The sequence below is a fragment of the Salmo trutta genome, chromosome 8, assembly GCF_901001165.1.
Source record: "Salmo trutta chromosome 8, fSalTru1.1, whole genome shotgun sequence".
In the NCBI taxonomy this organism is placed as follows: domain Eukaryota; kingdom Metazoa; phylum Chordata; class Actinopteri; order Salmoniformes; family Salmonidae; genus Salmo; species Salmo trutta.
The window spans coordinates 13655550-13681944 of record NC_042964.1 but is presented as its reverse complement, the minus strand read 5'-3'; the positions used below and the strand labels follow the sequence as shown (position 1 = coordinate 13681944).

At 41.2% G+C, this 26395-nt stretch overlaps 1 protein-coding gene across 2 annotated transcripts in view; it reads right to left on the bottom strand.

The window, feature by feature from the left end:
• LOC115198252 (Kv channel-interacting protein 4) overlaps positions 1-25237 on the bottom strand; it is a 254968-nt gene extending 229731 nt beyond the window's left edge. For both annotated transcript variants that reach the window (XM_029760060.1, XM_029760062.1), the window contains exon 1: positions 24612-25237. In XM_029760060.1, coding sequence (XP_029615920.1) covers positions 24612-24672 — 61 coding nt within the window. In that variant the 5' untranslated portion in view covers positions 24673-25237. The remainder of the gene's footprint in view (positions 1-24611) is intronic.
• Positions 25238-26395: the final 1158 nt, after the last annotated feature.

The following is a 26395-nucleotide window of genomic DNA, read 5'->3' as shown; positions in this document are numbered from 1 at the left end:
GTGTCGCAGATTTGTAGCAAGAGCTATCACAGACTGAGCAGGTATAGAGGGGGGTTCTGGGATGCCAGAATTCACTGTTGAGCATTCTGGAGATTTGTAGTCTCATAAACAAAACATTAAGGATGGAAGGTGCCCACTTGAAAATCCCAATGGCGTATCTGACCTGCCCATATCCCTGTCTCAACACCGGTGCAAGTTTAGGTTAGTACAATGATATTCTATTGACACAACGGATTTCATAACATGTCCCGTGTATTTGAAAGCAGAGCAAAGAAAATTGACAAATGTATCGGCTTTAGAGCGAGTCAAACTGATACATAGCCAAAGCGTAGAATTGATTTCCTCTATCATCTCAGTTTATGGCCTATAATGTCTCAATATCCCATTGGAGGGAGCTCTCCTATCGTAAATGTTATTCCATAATGCCATATGACGGATGTACATACACAGCCCACTGAGTAATCAATAACACTGCCGTTACAATGCGAATATTTTTACTAACGCCGTCAGCTTCAGCATATGGTGCGATGAGCGCTAATCATTTTTCATTCTGATTGAACCATAAATCTTCCCTTTCCTACAAGGTGGGGACAGGGCCGATCGATATAATATCTATAGTGCTTAGTCTTATCATCTGGAGCTGTTTTTTGCTCCACATACTTGAGCTGCGCGATTGACAAAATATTGAATTACGATTTTTTTTGGGGGGGCAGATATTGCGATTTTCAAACACTTGGTTGAAAACTTGGTAATTCCATCCAACATGGTTAAAACAACTGTCAAAGTAGAGAACATCCCTTCTAAAATGAGATCATATGAAGTAATACATACTGTGATAACTGAATACTAAACCAAATGAAACTAATCTTTTCCAACATTGTTATACTTATAATACATAGGATTATTAAACATATTTAACATTACATTTTAACATGATCATCAAAAGTGTGCTATAAGCACTGCACTTACTAATAACATTGAGTTCCTATTTCACCATTATGAGCTTCCTATTCCATCCTTAAATAACCTACGTGAATTATTTATTCAGGCAGCCATATGCTGCAGATGGAATAGAAGCTTATGATTGTGTAATGGATAAATAGGCTCAATCATCATCATAATTGAAATTATAAGTCAGTGCCTTAAAAACATGGAACACATAGCCTACCGATAGCAAGATGCAGACTGTGTCCAAAACATTGGAGTCTGGTTCAGTCATTCAATGCGATGGCCTTATGTACACTTGCTGCTCTTCGTTCAGGACCCAGGTGGCTAAAGCTTCTCGCAACACCAGAGAGATGTTTTCTCCTGTGTGATCTCTGAGGAAGTAGCCGATGATTTTTGCAAGCACCGACCTTTGCAGTTCAAACTCCTCATCAATAGTGTCAAAATAATGTAGGTATTGATTGTTCTACTACTAAAGGTCTGTTGTAGTCGCGTAATAATCAACATGTGTAAGATCGGTTTCAACTTGTCCCTTACCTTTGTTAAAAAGCTTTAGTCAAGTATTCAACCCCTTTTGTAATGGCAAGCCTAAATAAATTAAAGAGTAAAAATGTCCTTAATTAACAAGTCACATAACTTGCATGTACTCACTGTGTGCAAAAATAGTGTTTAACACTATTGTACACCACACATACAATTATCTGTAAGGTCCCCCAGTCAAGCAGTGAATTTCAAACACAGTTTCAACTACAAAGACCAGGGAGGTTTTCCAATGCCTCACGAAGAAGGGCACCTATTGATAGATTTCTATTTTTTTTTTTTTAAAGCAGACATTGAAATGACTTTTGAGCATGATGAAGTAATTAATTACACTTTGGATGGTGTATCAATACACCCAGTCACTACAAAGATACAGTGCATTCTGAAAGTATTCAGACCCCTTCCCTTTTTCCACATTTTGTTATTCTAAAATGGATTACATTTTTTTTTAAATCCTCAATCTACACACAATACCCCATAATGACAGTTGTTTTGACATTTTTGCAAATGTATTAAAAACAGAAATGCCTTATTTACATAGCTAGTCAGTACTTTGTTGAAGCACCTTTGGCAGCGAGTACAGCCTCGAGTCTTCTTGGGTATGTAGACTGATGAGTAAAAAATAATAATAAATACAGCTGCAACATAACAAAATGTGGGAAAAGTCAAGGGGTCTGAAAACTTAATGAATGCACGGTATAGGCGTCCTTCCTAACTCAGTTGCCGGAGAGGAAGGAAACCACTCAGGAATTTCATCATGATGGCAGTGGTGATTTTAAAACAGTTACAGAGTTTAATGGCTGTGATAGGAGAAAACTGAGGATGGATCAACAACATTGTAGTTACTCCACAATACTAACCTAATTTACAGAGTGAAAAGGAAGCCTGCACAGCATAAACATATTCCAAAACATGCTCCCTGTTTACAACAGGTCAATAAAGTAATAGTGCAAAAAATGTGGAAAAGCAATTTGCTTTTGTCCTCAATACAAAGTATTATATTTGGGGCAAACATATATTTTCAAGCATAGTGGTGGCTGCATCAAGTTATGGAAATGCTTGCAATCATTAAGGACTGGGGCGTTTTTCAGGATAAGAAATGGAGCTAAGCACAGACAAAATCCTAGAGGAAAACCTGGTTCAGTCTGCTTTCCACCAGACACTGGGAGATTAATTCACCTTTCAGCAGGACAATAACCTAAAACACAAGGCCAAATATACAGTTGAAGTTGGAAGTTTTGTCACGTTTGTTTGTAGGAATGGACCAAGGCGCAGCGTGAGTATCGTTCCACATCTTTATTAATATGTGAAACTATGCAAGACATACTATAAACAAAACAACAAACCGTGACGACAGAGGTGCAACATGCACTAACTCAAAATAATCTCCCACAAACACAGGTGGGAAAAACAACTACTTAAATATGATCTCCAATTAGAGACAACGATGACCAGCTGCCTCTAATTGGGAATCATACAAAACCCCCAACATAGAAAAAAGAAACTAGGAACACAACATAGAAAAAAGAAACTAGATAAACCCCCCCGGTCACGCCCTGACCTACTCTACCATAGAAAATAAGAGCACTCTATGGTCAGGATGTGACAAGTTTATGTAACCGATGTGAAATGGCTAGTTAGTTAGCGGTGGTGCGCGCTAATAGCGTTTCAATCGGTGACGTCACTCGCTCTGAGACTTGAAGTAGGGTTTCCCCTTGCGTTGCAAGGGCCGTGGCTCTTGTGGCGCGATGGGTAACGTTGCTTCGGTGGGTGTCAGTTGTTGATGCGTGCAAGGGTCCCTGGTTCGAGCCCGGGTTGGGGTGAAGAGAGGGACGGAACCTAGACTGTTACATTGATGCTGTTGACCCGGATCATTGGTTGCTGCGGAAAAGGAGGAGGTCAAAGGGGGGGTGAGTGTAACTGATGTGAAATGGCTAGTTAGTTAGCGGTGGTGCGCGCTAATAGTGTTTCAATCGGTGACGTCACTCGCTCTGAGACTTGAAGTAGGGTTTCCCCTTGTGTTGCAAGGGCCGCGGCTTTTGTGGCGCGATGGGTAACGATGCTTCGTGGGGTGTCAGTTGTTGATGTGTGCAAGGGTCCCTGGTTCGAGCCCGGGTTGGGGCGAAGAGAGGGACAGAACCTACACTGTTACATTTACATACACTTAGGTTGGAGTCATTAAAACTTGTTTTTCAACCACTCCACAAATGTCTTGTTAACAAACTATAGTTTTGGTAAGTCGGTTAGAACATCTACTTTGTGCATGACACAAGTCATTTTTTCAACAATTGTTTACAGACAGATTATTTCACTTATAATTCACTGTATCACAATTCCAGTGGGTCAGAAGTTTACATACACTAAGTTGACTGTGCCTTTAAACAGCTTGGAAAATTCAAGAAAATTATGTCATGGCTTTAGAAGCTTCTGATAGGGTAATTGACATAATTTGAGTCAATTGGAGGTGTACCTGTGGATGTATATCAAGGCCTACCTACAAACTCAGTGCCTTTTTGCTTGACATCATGAAAAGTCAAAAGAAATCAGCCAATACCACAGGAAAAAAAATGATAGACCTCCACAAGTCTGGTTCATCCTTGGGAGCAATTTCCAAATGCCTGAAGGTACCACGTTCATCTGTACAAACAATAGTACGCAAGTAAAACACACAATGGGACCAAACCAAACCGCTCAGGAAGGAGACGCGTTCTGTCTCCTAGAGATGAACGTACTTTGGTGCGAAAGTGCAAATCAATCCCAGCACAACAGCAAATGACCTTGTGAAGATGCTGGAGGAAACAGGTACAAAAGTGTCTATATCCACAGTAAAACGAGTCCTATATCGACATAACCTGAAAGGCCGCACAGCAAGGAAGAAGCCACTGCTCCAAAACCATCTTTATTAAAAAAGCCAGACTACGGTTTGCAACTGCACATGGGGACAAAGATCGTACTTTTTGTAGAAATGAACTCTGGTCTGATGAAACAAAAATAGAACTGTTTAGCCATAATGACCATTGTTATGTTTGGAGGAAAAAGGGGACGCTTGCAAGCCGAAGAACACCATCCCAACCGTGAAGCACGGGGGTGGCAGCATCATGTTGTGGGGGTGCTTTGCTGCAGGAGGGACTGGTGCACTTCACAAAATAGATGGCATCATGAGGTAGGAAAATGATGTGGATATATTGAAGCAACATCTCAAGACATCAGTCAGGATGTCAAAGCTTGGTCGCAAATGGGTCTTCCAAATGGACAATGACCCCAAGCATACTTCCAAAGTTGTGTCAAAATGGCTTAAGGACAACAAAGTCAAGGTATTGGAGTGGCCATCACAAAGCCCCTGCCCTCAATCCTATAGAACATTTGTGGGCAGAACTGAAAAAGCATGTGCGAGCAAGAAGGCCTACAAACCTGACTCAGTTACACCTGCTCTGTTGGGAGGAATGGGTCAAAATTCACCCAACTTATTATTTAAAGGCAATGCTATCAAACGCTAATTGAGTGCATGTAAACTTCTGACCCACTGGGAATGTGATGAAACAAATAAAAGCTGAAATAAATAATTCTCTTTACTATTAATCTGACATTTCACATTCTTAAAATAAAGTGGTGATCCTAACTGACCTAAAACAGGGAATTCTTACTAGGATTAAATGTCAGGACTTGCGAAAAACTGAGTTTAAATGTATTTGGCTAAGGTGTATGTAAACTTCCGACTTCAACTGTACACTGGAGTTACTTACAAAGAAGACAGTGAATGTTCCTGAGTGGCCGAGTTACAGTGTTGACTTAAATCTGCTTGAAAATCTATGGCGAGACCTGAAAATGGTTGTCTCGCAATGATCAACAACCAATTTGACAGAGCTTGAAGAATTTTGAAAATAACCATGGGCAAATGTTGCATAATCCAGGTGTGGAAATCTCTTAAAGATTTACCCAGAAAGGCACAGCTGTAATCACTGCCAAATGTGCTTCTACAAAGTATTGACTCAGGGGTGTGAATACTTACAGTATGTAAATGAGATATCTGTATTTCATTTTCAATAAAATTGCAAACATTTCTAAAAACATGTTTTTACTTTGTCATTATAGGGTATTATGTGTAGGTGGGTGAGGAAAAAATATGTATTCAATCCATTTTGAATTCAGGCTATAACAACAAAATGTGGAATAAGTCAAGTGGCATGAATATTTTCCAAAGGCACTGTGCAGTAGGTGATAGCCTCGCTGATTTCTATGTGGCTGCGGGATGTTTTTTCATTAGCTCTTATCAGCACTCAGGTTTCCGACACGCAGAGGTGAAGCCCTATCTCTCCTCAGCAGCATCTTTCATTGTGCACTCTTAGCGGAAACACTTGAGATTGGTCAGCATGTGCATGTCATGCAGAGAGAGAGAGAGAGAGAGAGACCGCTTGTGATTGGTCAGCATCCTCTGTGCATGTAGAGAATGAATGAACGTAGTCTAGCGCATGTCATTAGAGGCACCGTAGTCCAGTTTTTGTTGTATTAACATAGTATCAAAGGAGAAAATCGCAGCCTCTTGTGATATGGGTATTGCACATGTCAATATCGCAGTTTCAATCAGAATTTGATTAATCTTGCAGCCCTGCCACATGCAGCAAGACACTCAATGATTCATTCCGGTCCAAGATCAAGCATATTTCAGGGACTTCAAAATAAACAGTAGACAATGATTTCGGCCAAAAACATCAGCGTTCAGTCTTACATGAGTTCCTCTGGTGTTATGATTACTTCAAATCTATGGAATTTGAATGCAGGTCTACATCAACAGCTGACCTTTTCCAGTCTAGGACTTGACGCATTCACCTTGCAAGCTCTCGTGCACATAACTTGTAAAATGTGGGAAAAGCACTGGGTCTTCCATGAGTATCCATTTTACGGAATCATCAAACCCCAACACCATATGCTCATTAGACTGCTAAATTCCCTGGGTTAATAGTGACGCTACCACCAAAACAAAGAACATCTGAGAAAGGGTAAGCTATATGTTGACAAGAGAAAGCTGGTACACTATATATACAAATGTATGTGGACACCCATTCAAATGAGTGGATTCAGCTATTTCAGCCATTCCCGTTGCTGACAGGTGGTAGCCGGCTAGTGATGGCCTTAACTTCTATTACCATCGCCAACCATGTAAAAATAGCCTACGTAAAGCCAACAAATAAAAACATTGCAGCCTGCAAGTAGAAAATATACAAATAAAAATAAATCACATTGGATATGCGTGGCCTGTCTGCAAGGAACTTGAAATATTTTATCAACTATTAATTTGGTCCAGCCCCAAGCTTGCACTAACAAACCTGCAACACCATATAAAATATTCTGGACCCTCAGAGATCCCCGGTCAGTGAGCTCCAGACAGACACAGCTGTATTTGCGCAAGAGATCATCAGGTAAGCCTATTTTATGACAATTCCACCAGATCACAGCATGACATTTGTTTTCCCTTTCACGCCGAATGGTTATCAAAAGGGAGAGAGCTAGAAAGATTTCTCAAATGGGCTACTTTGAAGAACTATTTTCATTCTCAATGGACGTAAAAACAGACTTCGTTTCCAGCAAGTTTGAAGTGAAGAAAAAAATTACTTTGAGAAGCTCCACAGCTCATTTGTGGCGGTGAGTTAAGACAATTAGAAATACTATCAGATCCCCAAATGGCCACATTTATAAGTCTACGTTTGCACGCAGGGCAGATAGCCTAGACCTACTTCTATGCGTATTCAGGTGCACGTCCTTACTCAACATTGACAGGAGCACTCCAAACAAAACACAATGAATAAATGTAAAACTCATATATGGAATGAAATAAACCAAAACTTGTTTCTCACAAGTGTAGCCTAGGTTGTACGCTCTGCAAACAATGTGTCCACTCCGACATGGAGAACTGTAAGACTAATAATAGTACTATATTGAATGCATTAACAGAAATTACGTTAACCAAACAAACATTGTTGATTAGAAATGATGGGAATTAACGGTAAAATGTACTACCTGTGATACTGGTGTGCCATCCCCATGGCCTGCATAATGGATTAATCCTCTGAGACAAGCGTCAATCAAGACGCATTTTTTGCAACTGCTCAACTAAAAAAAATGCTTGGCCGACCAACAGACTATCGACCAAACAATCGATCAGTCGACTAAATGGGGTCAGCCCTAGATGGAAAAACACATTTCAAAACAATACGCTCATCTACACCCCAGCTCTGAATTTCCATAAAGCCAATGTGAGAATAATGCTACAGTAGAACCCATTAGGGAGGCCATTACTGAGAGCTAACTGCATCGGCATGAAGGCATTAGAACATGCCTAGGCTCAAGTCCTCAAAACTCCATGACAGGTTTAATATCACTTTCTGTGAACACTTCCTAGGTTTGTGATGACTTGTGTTAAAGCTGCAATATGTATCTTTTTGGAGGGCGACCCGACTAAATTCACATAGAAAAGTGACAGATCTAAAACTCATTCTCATTGAAAGCAAGTCTAAGAAGTGGTAGATCTGTTCTATGTGCGCTATTTCTATTGCTTCCCATTCTTAAGTTAAATGTTTGTGTCTTTTACTTTAGGTTTTGTACACCAGCTTCAAACAGCTGAAAAAAATATTCTGGGGTATTGACAGTGGTTTAGACTGAAAACTGAAATTAGGCAGACTATTCAAATTTTAGCAACCAGGAAATGGCGATTTCTGGATATTGCACCTAATAGTATGTTAATACAGGCCATTACATTAGCCACAACCTGTTATAGATGCTTACATCCAGATTTAAAGCATCATGGGTGATGGGACTATGAATGCATTAAAAATGCACAATGGTTCATAGAAAGTTTTACCAAAGTTGATTTCTCCCAGATGAGGGAAACAGTCGTATATTTAGAATTCCCTGACCCTCCCTACTGTACTTTCCAAGATAATCTATCATTTTATTTCTCACTTAAAAAACAAGTCCAGTTTATGTCCAAGCAAGTATGCACAACGGAACGGATGTTTTGTATGTTTTAGCAACAAGTGCTTGGCTTAGATAATAGTTTGCTCTACACGTTTGTTACCATGCGTGTACATGCTTGCTTGTCATCATGCCCAGCAGCACAATGTCATTGTGGTCAGAAGCCCTGTGGTTCCATGACAACAGGTCTGTGGGTAGCCACAGCAGGGCCAGACAGAAGCAGCATTGAGCTGAGTGTATCTAGGCCGAGCACACTTCATGTCACCCACATATTCACCAGTACTGTAGCCTTGTCGTCCATCAAAACAGCAGCAGTTAAAAATAGCAGAACACAGGACATAGCAAATCATCTCCTCAAAGAAATCACCTGCAGCATTCAATCTAAGGAGGTTCTGAGCCAGCCAGCCATTGAGTTTAGTACACCAACTCAGATACCCCTGCACTTTTACAACAATCTGTGCTATTTTCAACAGAACACTTCACAGAGAGGAGCGTCATGGATTGTTGTGCGCTTGTGCTCAGATACTACTGTACCAATCACAAGCCCGAGAAACTGATACCATGACCTCGTTGACCATATCAAGTCATATGACCATTGGGAAAATCATAAGTCGATACAAAGCCCAGATCAAGGAAGCCAATGTTGGGATCAGGTTAAAAACAAAGGCTATGAAAGAACATTAAACTGAGTGAATTCATAACGCAGTTGACTGGCTTTATTTTACTGTGTAAACACTGGACATTGTTTTATCCAAATGTTTTATTCATACAGCATCAGAAGAAATAAGGAAGTAGATATGAATCGGTTTTGCCATGTGAATCGCTTGTAAACATTTCAGCATCGCAAGTTCATTTCAAACAATAGTTAACTTCCACGTGGCCATCAAAGATACCTGTACTGTATAGAAAGGTGCTCCTCCTTCTGCAGATGAACAGGACCCTCTCGAACAGGAGACTAATGCCATGGCGAAGTCTCCTACTTGTGAGCACTGTCTTTTGCGCTCAGCGGACACAAAGCCCTTCCTAGAGGCCCAACTTCATCCTCTTAAAACCCCTAGAGGAGACGGCAAATCCACGGATCCTTCCTCTTACAGGAGACCGACGTGAAACACGTTCCTCCAACACTCTAAAAATAAAAAGGTTCCTGGAGTATCCTTTAGGGGTTCTTCAAATTGAAACTGTGGGGGAACCTCTTTTAATGATTCCTCTAAGAAACTTTTGAAGAACCTTTTTGGGTAATTTTTTTTCCCACTATCCCCCACCCTCCATTATAATTATTATTATTATTAATAATATGCATAACAATAACACCATATTTTAGTTGTCAGTGTTTATTATGATTTTAGTGGCAAAGCAGAATTAAAAAATCTAAATATGAGGTAAACTCCCAGCAGAGGCCCAAGTATAATGGGTATATCCTCTGGCGTGTTGTTGTTATTGTTGATGTTCTCCGTATCCACAGCCCAGAATGATTTCGCAGTGCATGGTCATTGAACAGGTTTCCTGTTATATTCATCAGAGGTGCAGGGAGGGTGAAGTCTGTGAATCCCAAAAATAGAAAAATATACAGATGATTAACAAAACATGCACACAATGTTCATACCTTTGTTTTTGTAGTAAATGTGAATGAAAAAAGCTGTTTTGATAATGGTTTTCATACACATACCTTCTCCATAACGTAGAGACCTATGGGATATTCATTGAAGAGGAATGGGAAGTGGATGGTCATTGTGCTCTGCATAACCTAATACCAATTGACATACCTTTGTATGCCTCCTCGTCTGTATACATGCAGACATACACACAAAAGTGAGCAGTTCAGTCATCTGCACCCAACACTGCTAGCTTTTAACATATTCTTAGCTCTCTTTGATTGATATCCATTGAATTGTGTCCATTTTGGGTTTTAGAAAGATTTGCACAAATATGAAAAGATAGATGGTATCATCAAAAAACAATCAATTTAGATCATACAAGGGACAAACCTTACCTTATATTGAGGATATCTTAAAATGTTCCAGTTAAGTGCCTGCACCTGCTGTCCTTTCAAATTAAAATACAAACGTTTCAGTTGGGTTCCTGCAAGAACCCCCAACTAAGGAGGTTCCTTGATTAACCCCACCTCCTTTGTCATTCTTGGAAGAACCTTTTGGGGGCAATTTTCAGTGCCAAGAACCCTGAAGTTTTTTGAAGAACTTTGAGGCTCTTAGATGAACCCTTGTTGAACCCCACATTTTTAGAGTGTATATAGAGGACATGGGTGCCAAGGGAAACTACGTTGGAACAGAACCCACCTCTCGAGGTCCGCAGACATACGCACATCTTCTCCAGAACCTGGATCGGGAAGCTGCTACCCAGGAGTGCCGTTGGCTGTGGTGTGACGGGTCCAGGTTTTACTACCGCGACTGGGACAACCTACAGCCTGATAACTACCGTGAGAACTGTACGCATGTGAACTGGGGAGAAGAGAAACGCTGGAATTATTGTATCTGCAGTGTGAAGTTAACTTCTGTTTGTGCCATGAAACTATGAGCTCTCCGACATCTTAATTGAGAAGTCTATTTTGTTTGGTTTTCTATTTATGACACATGAAATTGGTCACATGACTAACAGAAAAAAAACACACCATTGTTTCTCTCACTGCATTTCGTTTTGTAACATCCACCTTGTATATACTGGAAATAAGGGCAGTTTGATATCAATAATGTGTCATCAAATGAAAAATAAAGGATCACTTCCATATTCAAACCGGCTATGCATGTTAGTGTCAGCCAGGATACACACCTCACCCTACAAACTAATGTACAATAAGCATGTAAAGAATATAATCATCTGAAAGGGCTGCTGTATCCTAATAATGTAATACAATTACCATTTATTTTCATACTACAGTATTAATTATGCACTAATGGCAATTATTTCCCAAATGAGAGTTCAGCACTTTTTAATGGGAATTGTCAATACTCTAGGGAAGAACCAACTCAGCATAACTGTAATGAATAGTGAGAGCAGTGTAGTCCATTGTAGCGTGTTTTCCCTCTCTCCCCAGATCAGCCTTTTCACCTGTTAAATGGAGCATGGCACTACAGCCTGAGTTGAAAGCCACTTGACTGAACATGAGTCACGACACAGAGGAACCTTTTCCCACTCTTCTCCCTCCTCAGGCCGTGTTCTGAGTCAATGTGTCGGAATGTCTGCATAAATTATTCAGCCGAGCGGTGCCTGCTATCTGCAGATAACAAGTGGCTCTTTTACTGGTCAGCGTGTTCCAAAGACACTGTATAAGCCACCTGGTGATTAGGCCTCTGTCCGTGAAGAGCTGTGTATCATTGTGGCAATAGAGCACAAGACAAAATAGACAAAGTACTGTACATCGTACAGGGCGCAACTATTTTCTGAGGGGCTCCCTTTTCTCAGCTCACTAGCCAAAGGCTAGTTGGGGTCAGAATTTACACAGACGGCGACAAATGTCCAGTCGTGAAAAAGTACACCCCTTGGAAAGTTTATTTTTTGTACAAATTTGGACACATGGATATTTGAGCTAAATTCCCAACACATTCATTTAGAAAGGTAACCAGATTTAACCAACAAAAATTATACTTTGAAAATGTTATGCAATTAAAATAAACAAAAATGTATTTTCCTTATGCGGAAAAAGTTAGCACACCCCTAACTTTACCATCACATAAAATGGCTAAAATTAGAATCAGATGCACCAAAACCAGTGCAAATGATTAGAAAATCCTTAGAGAGAAACTTATAGATTAGAAACTTGGTCTGATTTGGTCTTAACCATATGGGTGTGTGGTAACACATCATGCCAAGATCAAAAGACCTACCCAAGGCCCTCCGAAGAAAGACTATTGATGCCCATGAGTCTGGGAGGGGTTACAAATCAATTTCCAAGCAATTCAAGTACATCATCCCACTGTCCGACGGCTCATCTACAAATGGAGAAATCCCACCAAATTCAGCCCAAGAGCTGACCGAAAGATACTCATAGAAGTCTCTAAGAACCCCCGGGTAACATCAAGTGATCTACAGGCCTCTCTTGTCACAATCAATGTCAAAGTGCATGAGTGAACTGTCAGAAAGAGACTGCACAGACTTGGCCTACATGGGAGGTCAGGAAGGAAGAAGCCTCTGCTCTCAAAAAATAATATCAAGACAAGACTGATGTTTGCCAGACAACAGCTGGGTAAAGACCAAAACTACTGGAACAATGTGCTCTGGACAGTCAAAGGTGGAGTTGTTTGGCCGCAATGCCAGATGCCATGTTTGGCGAAAACAAAACATTGCCTTAGAACAGAAGAACCTCAAACCAACTGTAAAGCATGGAGGCGGTGGCATTATGGTTTGGGGCTGCTTTGCTGACTCGGGGCCTGGCCAACTTGCCATCATTGAGACAACCATGAATTTTGTGTTGTACCAGAGAATTCTTGATGAGAATGTGAGGCTATCTTTCAAAAAAGCTGAAGCTGAACCGAACATGGATCTTGCAACAGGACAATGATCCAAAACACAAAAGCAAAGCTACAACAGTGTCACGCCCTGATCGGCTTCACCTGTCCTTGTCTCCACCCCCTCCAGGTGTCACCCATCTTCCCTATCATCCCGTGTATTTATACCGGTGTTCTCTGTCTGTTTGTTGCCAGTTCGTCTTGTTCGTTCAAGCTAACCAGCGTTTTTCCTGTCAGCTCCTATCGTTTCCCAGCCTCTCTTTCCTCGTCCTCCTGGTTCTTGACCTTTGCATGGCCTGACCCTGTACCCACCCGCCTGACCTCTCTGCCTGATCCTGAGTCTGCCTGCCATCCTGTACCTTTGCCTTACCCTGGATTTTGATCTCTGCCTGCCTTGACCTGTCTTTGCCTGCCCCTGTTGCTACAATAAACATTGTTACTTCGACTGCCTGCATCTGGGTCTTACCTTGATTCCTGACAAACAGAATGGCTCAAAAATAAGAAATGGAGGGTTATGGAATGGCAGAGTTAAAGCCCAGATGTCAATCCTATCGAAATGTTGTGGGGGGACTTGAAGCGGGCCGTGTACGCAAGAAAGCCCTCGAACATGACAGAGTTGAAGCAGTACCGTAAAGAAGAGTGGCCAAAAATTCCTCCCAGTCGATGTAAGAGACTGATAAAAAGTTACAAGAAATGGCTACATTAAGTTAGTTCAGCCGAAGGGGGCAACACAAGCTATTGAAGCTAGGGGTGTACTTATTTTTTCCACACTATGGAATTGCATTTCTGTTGATTTTTGATGAATAAATGATTGCAAAGTATAATCTTTCATTGTTGAAGTGAAGATTACATATCCAGCTGTCCAAATATGAAAATGAAAGGCAACTTTCCTGGGAGTGTACTTACTTTTTCACACGACTGTACATCAGGAATGAATGAATGCGGCAGGTAACCGTTCTATGTTGTTTGGCCCCACGACATGATAGCTGTTGTAAATCTCACTGTCTTTAAATAAATGGAGCCGTAACCATTTGTTTTATGACAGATTTTGCAAACAGCATTGTGGATCCTTGCTAAAAATCCATATGCATTCTGCCTAAAATACAATACCCATTTGGTTTTAAATCATAATGTATAAGGGTGCTGCTGCCACATTCATTAAACCGATTGAATCACAATGCTGTGAAAATATAGAAAAGATGGATGTAATGTGGCTTTAAGTCTAAATCCCCTATGGCCACGTAGCCTTTAGTCTAAGAATAGGGGCAATGTAAGGTATATGCTCATTCGGCAAATTGGTTGCATACTGATGAGGGCATTACACACTAAGTATATACAGTGCATTTGGAAAGTACTCAGACCCCTTCCCTTTTTCCACATTTTGTTACGTTACAGAATTATTTTAAAATTGATACAAATATTTTTGTCCCCTCATCTACACACAGCACCCCATAATGACAAAGTGAAAACAGATTTTTTTTTAAACATTTTTGCACATATATTAAATACTAAAAAAGAAATACCTTATTTACATAAGTATTCAGACCCTTTGCTATGAGCCTTGAAATTGAGCTCAGGTGCATCCTATTTCCATTGATCATCCTTGATGTTTCTACAACATGATTGGAGTCCACCTGTGGTATAATCAATTGATTGGACATGATTTGGAAAGGCACACACCTGTCTATATAAGGGCCCACAGTTGACAGTGCATGTCAGAGCAAAAACCAAGCCATGATGTCGAAGGACTTGTACATAGCGCTCCGAGACAGGATTGTGTCGAGTCACTGATCTGAGGAATGGTACCAAAAAATGTCCCCAAGAACACAGTTGCCTCCATCATTCTTAAATGGAAGAAGTTTGGAACCACCAACACTCTTCGAGCTGGCCACTCAGCCAAACTGAGCAATCAGGGGAGAAGAGGCTTGGTCAGGGAGGTGACCAAGAACCCGATGGTCACTCTGACAGAGCTCCAGAGTTCCTCTGTAGAGATGGGAGAACCTTCCAGAAGGACAACCATCTCCGCAGCGCTCCACCATTCAGTCCTTTATGGTAGAGTGGCCAGACAGAAGCCACTCCTCAGTTAAAGGCACATGACAGCCCACTTGGAGTTTGCAAAAAGGCACCTAAAGGACTCTCAGACCATGAGAAACAAGATTCTCTGGTCTAATGAAACCAAGATTGAACTCTTGGGCCTAAATGGCAAAACGTCACATCTGGAGGAAACCTGGCATCATCTCTACGGTGAAGCATGGTGGTGGCAGCATCATGCTGTGGGGATGTTTTTCAGCGGAGGGACTGCGAGACTCGTCAGGATTGAGGGAAAGATTAACGGAGCAAAGTACACAGATATCCTTGATGAAAACCTGCTCCAGAGCACTCAGGACCTCAGACTGGTTCGAAGGTTCACCTTCCAACAGGACCACAACCCTAAGCACACAGCAAAGACAACGCAGGAGTGGCTTCTGGACAAGTCTCTGAATGTCCTTGAGTGGCCCAGCCAGAGCCCGGACTTGAACCTGATCAAACATCTCTGGAGAGAACTGAAAATAGCTGTGCAGCAATGCTCCCCATCCAACCTGACAGAGCTTGGGAGGATCTGCAGAGAAGAATTGGAGAAACTCCCCAAATACAGGTGTACCAAGCTTGTAGCATCAAAGCTGCTTCAACAAAGTACTGAGTAAAGGGTCTGAAAACATATGTAAATGTCATATCAGTTTTTATTTTTGATACATTTGCAAGAAAAAAAACAGTTTTTGCTTTGTCATTATGGGGTATTGTGTGTGATTGACAATGGGAAAAAAACGATTTAATACATTTTAGAATAAGGCTGTAACGTAACAAAATGTGGAAAAAGTCAAGGGGTCTGAATACTTTCCAAATGCACTGTAAGAGACTAAGTTGTGTCTTTTACCTAACTGTGACTCGCATCCCTGTGGCTCAGTTGGTAGAGCATGGCGTTTCAAACGCCAGCATGGTGTGTGCAACGCCAGGGTTGTGGGTTCGATTCCCACAGGGGGCCAGTACATTTCGTTTTTTTTTTTATATAAAAAAAAAATGCATGAAATGAAATGCATGAAATGTATGCATTCACTACTGTAAGTCGCTCTGGATAAGAGCGTCTGCTAAATGACTAAAATGTAAATGTAAAGGGCAAGAAGGTAGAGACAACAATACACTGTCCAGTTTGAGTGTTTGTTGCAGCTCGTTCCAGTCGCTCGCTGCAGCGAACTGAATGACGAGCAACCCAGGGATGTGTGCGCCTTGGGGACCTTTATCAGAATGTGACTGGCAGAACGGGTGTTGTATGTGGAGGATGAGGGCTGTAGTAGATATCTCTGATAATCTACGCTTAACAAAAATATAAACGCAGCAATTTTCTAAGATTGGACTAAGTTACAGTTGACATAAGGAAATCAGCCTTAAATTCATTAGGCCCTAATCTATGGATTTCACATTACTGGGAATACAGATATGCATCTGTTTGTCACAGATACTGTTAGAAAATAAAGATAATGGCGTGGATCATAAAACCAGTCAGTATATGGTGTGACCACCATTTGCCTCATGCAGCACGGCATCTCCTTCGCATAGAGTTGATCAGGCCGTTGATTGTGGCCTGTGGAATGTTGTCCCACTCCTCTTCAATGGCTGTTGCTGGATATTGGCGGGAACTGGAACACGCTGTCATACACGTCGATCCAGAGCATCCCAAACATGCTCAATGGGTGACATGTCTGGTGAGTATGCAGGGCATGGAAGAACTGGGACATTTTCAGCTTCCAGAAATTGTGTACAGATCCTTGCGACATGGGGCCGTGCATTATCATGCTGAAACATGAGGTCATGGCGGCGGATGAATGGCACCACAATGGGCCTCTGGATCTCGTCATGGCATCTGTGTGCATTAAAATTGCCATCGATAAAATAAAATTGTGTTCGTTGTCCATAGCTTAAGCCTGCCCATACCATAACCACACCTCCACCATGGGGCACTCTGTTCACCCCTTTGACATCAGCAAACCGCTCACCCACACGACGCCATACACGATGTCTGCAATCTGCCAGGTACAGTTGAAACCGGGATTAATCCATGACCACTGGCACTTCTCCATCGTGCCAGTGGACATCGAAGGTGAGCATTTGCCAACTCAAATTGGTTACGATGCTGATCAGCAGTCAGGTCAAGACCCTGGTGAGGAAGACGAGCACGCAGATGAGCTTCCCTGAGACAGTTTCAGACAGTTTGTGCAGAAATTCTTTGGTTGTGCGAACACACAGTTTCGTCAGCTGTCCGGGTGTCTGGACTCAAACGATCCCACAGGTGAAGAAGCCGAATGTGGAGGTCCTGGACCGGCGTGGTTACGGAGGAGAATGCACACCAGCCAGAGAATGAGGGACAAACGACAATCTGTGAAGCCACCACGTGAAGAAAAGGAAATCTGCAGAGGAGCCAGCTTGGTTTAAAGATTACAGGGTGGAGGTTGGTACACCACAGCATGCAGCTGAAAAAAGGGCACTGGAAGCACAGACACGGCACACAGAGAAGACGGCCATGATGAAACAACTTCCTGTTCACCGTGTAGCATGACCCGGAGCACACCATCTATGGTATCATCAATGACATCCTGCTCTCAAAAACAGATTAAACATTGTTTATTACCCAAAAGAAAGTTTACAGCCTTTTTTTATTTGTGAACAGTTTCATCGTTCGTAAATTCGTCATTATCAAGCGCTCTAGACGCTCGAACCAGAGTGCTCACATTTCAGAGTAGAGCGTCCGGAGTGAATTTACGAACGCACCCTATGCCCAGACAAGGTACAGGGTAGCTGAGGAATGCTCAACTAAGTTCTCTTATATTGAGGGAGAGTTTAATTTTGATAACTAGTCACAGGATTTGCTAGCATCAACATCGAGTCACCATCAGTCCATTCTTGTCAAACTTGAAAACGCTTACCTGTACCTGTTTGTCCTGTACAACTGCGGTCCTTCCGCTGGGTGCGGAAATTCATACTTTTAATAACAACGAATACAACTTTTTTCCTGCATTTGGGTCCGTGCTATCAGGGCGTCCCTACCCCATTGAAGTTGAACTGTAAAATGGTTAAGGTAAGGGTTATGGTTGGCTTATGGTTAAGGTTAGGGTAAGGGTTAAGGTTAGGGTTTAGGGTAGGTACGTCCCAAGGATCCCGGATAGCACAGACCCAATTGAATCTCAGCTTAAGTAGTACGTAGTACGAGCAACACAAGGAAAAAGGTTGGTGGTTGTATTGCAGTCCTGGAGGGCCAAATCCCTACTGTTTTTTGTTTCTACCTGGTAGTTAATTACATGACGCTAAATTAATCTGTTATAAGAGGGAGAGGATGAAATCCAGAAGAGTTTCTGCCCTCCAGGACCAACATTTAACAGCCCTGGTACGACAACATTGGTTGCTAAATACAAAATCTGACACTATAACAACTACAGACTGAAAAGAATGTCTGCATTTCTTGTCTATCAATGTGAAGCTTACGCCGAGTAATGAACTTGGAGAAATAAGACAATGATAGAGTTGGCAGACTCCTTTATTAGGGAGCTTTATTGGACTGCGGGTATAAATCATGACTACTAATTACCATGCCAAACCTTCCTCTACTTCAACTGTGTGGCAAAGCAGGTGCACTTCCATCTGCAATGCACCCAAAAACAATGAAAACATTTATTGGTAAAATGAGAAATATCAAATCTCTTGACCACTTGCACAGTCATGTTGGGACCGAATCAATTTGCACAAAATGTGAAATCTTAACAAGTTTGACCAAAACATAATGATTGATTTTAGTGGATTTTAGGGTAGTGAAACTTTTCCACGGTAAAACTGATTCCTATTGTGCATGGTAGTGTGATAGTGTTCCTTTTCTCTTAACCAATGAGATTGACTATTCAAATGGTTATTTCACAATATCAAATACAGTATGTTCCAAATGGAAATATGCTTCCAGAAAACGGGTTAGCGGAACGCTAGCGACAAACAAGGAGTATGTCAATGTAGAAAATCAATGTACACCGAACAAAAATATAAACACAACATGTAAAGTGTTGGCCCCATGTTTCATGAGCTGAAATAAAAGATTCCAGAAATTTTGCATATGCACAAAAAGCTTAATTATTTCTAAATGTTGTGTACAAAGGGTATCTGTGACCAGATGCATATGTGTATTCCCAATCATGTGAAATAAATAGATTCATTAATTTATTTCAATTGGCTGATTTCCTTAAACTGTAACTCAGTAAAATCTTTGAAATTGTTGCATGTTGCATTTATATTTTTGTTCAGTGTATATAACGGTACGTCGTCATCAGAGGTGAGGACATGACAATAAGCCTCTCTATCCATCTGTCCAATCACAGCACTCAGAACATAAAGAATCCAATTGGACAGGCCATTCCACTGTACATAGATAATTTGACTTAATTGCGTGTTATGCTCCGCCTCCTCCATCATATATCAAACTTGAACCGTGACCTCATGAAATGTTCTTCTTCCAAAGCTTTCAGACAGGACATAAATGAAGAGTTAAGAGCGCGGGAACGATGAGTGTTTCACATTAGAACATCTATCGCTGACTTGATGGTTGTAGATGTAGCGTGACATATTGGTACTTATCAGGATATGGGCAGACAGACGTCTGTAGTTTAACACTGTACATATAAGGCTTGGCTACATTCTCTGACACTAAGAGAATGGGCGGCAGGTAGCCTAGTGATTAAGCGCAATGGGTCAGTAACCGAAAGGTAGCTGGTTTGAACCCAGGGGCTGACTAGATGAAACATCTGTTTATGTGCCCTTGAGCAAGGCACTTAACCCTAATTGCTCTGGATAAGAGTGTCTGCTAAATGAATAAAAATGTAAGAAGCCTACAGCACTACAGTGAAGGAGACTGGCACTTTGTCCCTCGGTGGCACCGCCTGTTTGGCATGTGTAACCGATGTGAAATGGCTAGTTAGTTAGCGGTGGTGCGCGCTAATAGCGTTTCAATCAAGCGACGTCACTCGCTCTGAGACCTGAAGTAGTTGTTTCCCTTGCTCTACAAGGGCTGTGGCTTTTGTGGCACGATGCTTCGTGGGGTGTCAGTTGTTGATGTGTGCAGAGGGTCCCTGGTTCAAGCCCAGGTTGGGGCGAGGAGAGGGACGGAAGCTATACTGTTACACATGCCCATCCAAGGAAGTCAAACAGAGTGAAATTTGTGGCGTAAACAAGCCTAGGAGTTGATTATCTAAACACGAAAGGCAGTCCATTCTCATTTTGGCCTCCAGCAATCATAAACTCACTCCTTCTGTTCACTCTTCCCTGCGCTGTTTATTTCTGCCACAACCGCATATACACTCCACCAGTTCCCCTCTCCCACTCCCTCCCCATCTGCCTCTCTCAATCTCTCCCTCCTTATCTGCCTCTCTCAATCTCTCCCTCCCTCTCTCTCTTTCTCACTGTCTTGCTCTCTGGCCTGAGTCAGGCGGCAGGCGGTCATCCTAGCAGATGCTTCCCAACATGACAACCCAACGGGAAAAACAAAAGCTGGCTCCAAAGCAAACAAAACCTGGTGGAGAGCGCCTGTTTTTTTTTTTTGGAGGGGGATTACATTTTTCTAAATCTGATCATGAAATCAGCCTAGTAAGTAACTAGCTAGTCTTTTTAAGTAAAATACTGCTCACCTGCTATGTATAATGGTGTTCTTTCCCCTATAGAAAACCACATGCTGTCATCTTATCGCTGGTCAAGGAAAACGAAATATACAGTTGAAGTCGGAAGTGTACATACACTTAGGTTGGAGTCATTAAAACTTGCTTTTCAACCACTCCACAAATGTCTTGTTATCAAACTACAGTTTTGGCAAGTCAGTTAGGACATCTACTTTGTGCATGACACAAGTAATTTTTCCAACAATTGTTTACAGACAGATTATTTCACTTATAATTCCCTGTATCACAATTCCAGTGGGTCAGAAGTTTACATAGACTAAGTTGACTGTGCCTTTAAACAGCTTGGAAAATTCCAGAAAATGATGTCATGGCTTTAGAATCTTCTGATAGGATAATTGACATAATTTGAGTCAATTGGAAGTGTACCTGTGGATGTATTTCAAAGCCTGCCTTCAAACTCAGTGCTTTGCTTGACATCATGGGAAAATCAAAAGCAATCAGCCAAGACCTCAGAAAATTGTAGACCTCCACAAGTCTGGTTCATCCTTGGGAGCAATTTCCAAATGACTGAAGGTACCACGTTCATTTGTACAAACAATAGTACGCAAGTATAAACACTATGGGACCACGCAGCCGTCATATCGCTCAGGAAGGAGACGTGTTCTGTCTCCTAGAGATGAAGGTGCTTTGGTGTGAAAAGTGCAAATCAATCCCAGAACAACAGCAAAGGACCTTGTGAAGATGCTGGAGGAAACAGGTACAAAAGTATCTATATCCACAGTAAAACGAGACCTATATCAACATAACCTGAAAGGCCGCTCTGCAAGGAAGAAGCCACTGCTCCAAAACCGGCATAAAAAAATCCAGACTACGGTTTGCAACTGCACATGGGGACAAAGATCATACTTTTTGGAGTAATGTCCTCTGGTCTGATGAAACAAAAATAGAACTGTTTGGCCATAATGACCATCATTATGTTTGGAGGAAAAAGGGGGATGCTTGCAAGCCGAAGAACACCATCCCAACTGTGAAGCACGGGGGTGGCAGCATCATGGTGTGGGGGTGCTTTGCTGCAGGAGGGACTGGTGCACTTCACAAAATAGATGGCATCAATTATGTGGATATATTGAAGCAACATCTCAAGACCTCAGTCAGGAAGTTAAAGCTTGGTCTCAAATTGGTCTTCCAAATGGACAATGACCCCAAGCATACTTCCAAAGTTGTGGCAAAATGGCTTAAGGACAACAAAGTCAAGGTATTGGAGTGGCCATCACAAACCCCTGACCTCAATCCCATAGAAAATGTGTGGGCAGAACTGAAAGTGTGTGTGTGAGCAAGGAGGCCTACAAACCTGACTCAGTTACACCAGCTCTGTCAAGGGGAATGGGCCAAAATTCACCCAACTTATTGTGGGAAGCTTGTGGAAGGCTACCCAAAACGTTTGACCCAAGTTAAACAATTTAAAGGCAATGCTACCAAATACTAATTGAGTGTATGCAAACTTCTGACCCACTGGGAATGTGATGAAAGAAATAAAAGCTGAAATAAATCATTCCCTACTATTATTCTGACATTTCACATTCTTAAAATAAAGTGGCGATCCTAACTGGCCTAAGACAGGGAATTTTTACTAGGATTAAATGTCAGGAATTGTGAAAAAACTGAGTTTAAATGTATTTGGATAAGGTGTATGTAAACTTCCTGACTTCAACTGTAGCTGGCAAATTATAGCATCACAAGATAAAACAATACAGAGAAATAGCAGCCGAACGCCTCCAGAATGCATCTTCCTCCACTGTAAAAGTTCAGTGGTGATCTGCTAGGGGAATGAATGAGGCAGGGATGACAGTCATCATTGCCCCAAAGGTACCCCAAGCTGGGTGGCTGGTTGTAGCTTTTTACACAAGGGACAATTCCATTCCAAGAAAAGTAAAGGGATAGTCCGAGTAATTTCAACCAATTACAAGTGCTGCCACTTGAGTGACGTGAAAAGCTTGATCTGCGTTTGCTAACAATGATCAACAACTGAAAGGGTGAGTGGCTTACTGGCCAGCCATCAGTTAGCTGATGCAATGCAATGACATGGCTAACCATTGTCAGCAATATGATTACAGGCAGAGTAGCCCAGCCTATTTATACATCACACGGATTGGAGGCAAGAACATTATATTGCATCATGGGTGGCCAATCCTCCTAGAGAGCCAATGGGGCTGCAGGTTTTTTTTCCAGCCCTGCTCTAACACCTCATTCAGCTAATTAATGTCCTGATTAGAACCTGCATGTACCTAGTAGCACTGCAGAATATCATTCTAACAAAAAGGTGTTCTGTACAAACACTGACTGGACAGATGCTCATTGTACAACAGAGTTAGTCAACATGTTTTAAATGTGCAACCAATCCCATTGTACAACTCCGAAATCTAAAACTGGCATCAAAATGGCCAAATTCTATAGGAAAGACAGTCTGTACATGAGCATGCTTTAACACCACATGCTTCAAAAACCCCTTTACAAGAAATGACTAAGCAGCTAAAGGCACTGAATATGCAAATTAAAACAATTAGGCTAATCTTGACAGAGCATTTCTCGCAATACCGCAACATCAAATGAGTGCATTGTTAATTTGCCTTGTCAGTAGAGAGTTGAGGAAGTACAGAATTACCCAGTCGGAATAAATCACAGTTTCATATCTCACCTCAGAGTACATGTATGGGGAAAAGGAGATGGAGAAAACAATCGCATAAGAAACACTTTCTACCTCCACAGAACACTTTAGAGAAAGTTGTGATCGGCACACTTTCTCCACTCACAGTTGGATTCCTTGAAATCCTTTGGTTCAAACGCCTAGTACGCAGGCATAATTAGGATCCAATCGAAGATGCACACAGCCAAAACAAACATTGACATGTGTGGAGGATCTGGTTAACTACTGTTCCATTTCTTTATGAGAGAAGCAATGAGCTGCCAGAGTGATTATCAGTGTGGAAGGCAACCAAGTTTTCTGATTAGAAAAGAAGCCTGGGTAGGAACGCAGGTGGTCACTTGCTCACTTCGAGAACAAACTGTATTTGTGTTGTCCATGACCTCTATCTCTCCTTGATGTCTCTCCGCGACACTAAAGGACACATGCAGTAGTTTTAGGGACGCATCTTAGTGATTTTTGGGGGGGATTTAAGAATGTGCTTGGTGACACTACAGTATAAAAATGTGTTGTTACATTGTATTTAAGTCATTTCTTTGTAGATATATAGTAATGGAGTTGAGCAGGTAAGAGCAACAATGTTGATGGAGGGAATGTCAATTCAACTGTGTACGTTTTTATATCATGAAAAACATATTCCTCGACCTAAAACGGTCGACAAAGTTGTGGTCCTGACTACGGTAAACGAGTTTTATTTTTATTAAGGTGGCAGCAGAATATGCATTTATAGTAATCTAACAAAGTAGTCATTAAAGATCACTGCACGAATGCTGTGCCAAATTCAGTGTTACACCAATGTTAATGTTTCACTTTCAAATCGTATAATGTACCATATAATTAATATATCATAAGCCATTAAAATGTTCACAAACCAGACTAGAGATGCCAGTAAATAGCAAAAAAAAAAAAATTGTATTCAAACTAATATAGGCTACATTACAACAAAAAGGAAAGACCAACATTTTCCGACTAATTAGGCTACAATAAATGTAAAAAATATAGAACGCAATGGACGAAACCTCACGCAAGTGTTTCTATTCAAAAACAGCTGTTCAAATTGACAAGACAGGTAGCTGTAGTATGTACACCAGAATACTGTACATTTCACATGTCGTTCCTATAATATCGGAGAAGGCAAAAGTAGAAACATGACTCATTCAACATTTCATAATTTAGCAAACGTCTCCATGCAAAGCACTTCGAGGTAAACCCACGCCTCTGACACGCCAACTCCACCGGCATGCTTCGACTAGTATCAGCATCAACATATCAACCCCAAAGGCTGTATAATAAAACATGCAAATACTGTCCTACCAGTTGAACGCCCAGCAGCATCCACTCGGGCAGATATGCTTTCCACTCTCTTTGAATCCATGGTTATAAAAGTCGTTAGTTTAGTTTGAGCGACAGTCAGTAAATGACTTGGAGTACTGGAAAGTTGATGCTCCTTTGCCAACGAGTTGGTGCAGATTCTGCAGAAATCTCGCGCATGGCATTCTCATTGGGGGGCGAGCATACGACACATCAAAACTTCAGTCAGCTGCAATAAGCAAATGAGTCCATTTCTAAATTGAAATCAGAAACGGTTGTTTGACATTACTTGTTATTATAACGACTGTTTAAGTTCTGTTTGTACATGGTTTTATCAAAATGAGGGAATTTAATATTTTAAAGATTAGCCTTCTCATGAATCTACATATATAGGTATTAGGCCCTTTCTGTAGAAAAATAGCCAAACAAGGTCAAGCAAAGTAACGTCTCACTGTTCATTCCAAATATCCTATAGTTTATATGGGATATGAAAAGGTGACTCACAATAAATATTTGTTTCCTTCTGTTGACACAATGCAGGAGTATAATGTTACAGAGTCAATGATTTGCCATGCTGGGGGCCAATAACAAACAAACAAACAACACACACACACACACACACACACACACACACACACACACACACACACACACACACACTTGGTCTGCAGTTCTTGGTTTCAAGAACTGCACCACTGGGAATTTACATTTTCTCTGTTTTTGACACACTGTCAGTCAGTGGTGGAAAAAGTACCCAATTGTCATACATGAGTAAAAGTAAAGATGGCTTAATAGAAAATGACTAAAAGTGAAAGTCACCCAGTCAAATTATACTTGAGTAAAAGTATTTGGTTTTGAATATACTTAAGTATCAAAAGTCAATGTAATTGCTAAAATATACTTAAGTATCAAAAGTATAAATAGTTTGAAATTCCTTATATTAAGCAAACCAGACAGCACCATTTTCAGTTTTTTTAATTTTATTTACAGATAGCCAGGGGCACACTCCAACACCCAGACATAATTTACAAACAAAGCATGTGTTTAGTGAGTCTGCCAGATCGCAGGCAGTAGGGATGACCGGGGATATTCTCTTGATAAATGTGTGAATTAGACAATTTTGCTGTCCTGCTAAGCATTCAAAATGGAACGAGTACTTTTGGGTGTTAGGGAAAGTATATGGAAAAAAATAATATATATATTTTTTTAGGAATGTAGTGAAGTAAAAGTTGTGAAAAATATAAATAGTAAAGTACAGATACTCCAAAAAACTACTTAAGTTGTATTTTAAAGTGTTTTTACTTAAGTACTATACACCACTGCTGTCTGTTTACTCAAGTACAATGGACAGCTTGGGGTAATCATTGGTTTGAAATGGGAGGCAATTTACTCAGTTGATAGCAAAACTTGTTGACTTTGCCAGAAGTGTACCGACCCTACCATTACGCTTATTTTAACTGCACTAGGGTCTGAACGCAGTCCTGGTTACATTATGACACTGTTGAGCTGGTGCTCAATGCAGGGATGGGATATGCCCCTGTACTCCAAATTAGAGGTCTTCTCGGATCCCGAAATTGAAATCCGAACCGAATTGGAGCCATGAAATTCCCATCCGAGATCGACAGGACCCATTCATTTTTTTTCTTCAATACCCAATCCACTTTTCTTTTCAATACCCAATCCACTTTGGATCCAAGGTGGATTGGACCCAAAATATGTCAGAGATGAGAGAGAATCGCATCCAAATTGGGTCGGGTCTGTATAGGACCCAAATGGATTCCAAAGAT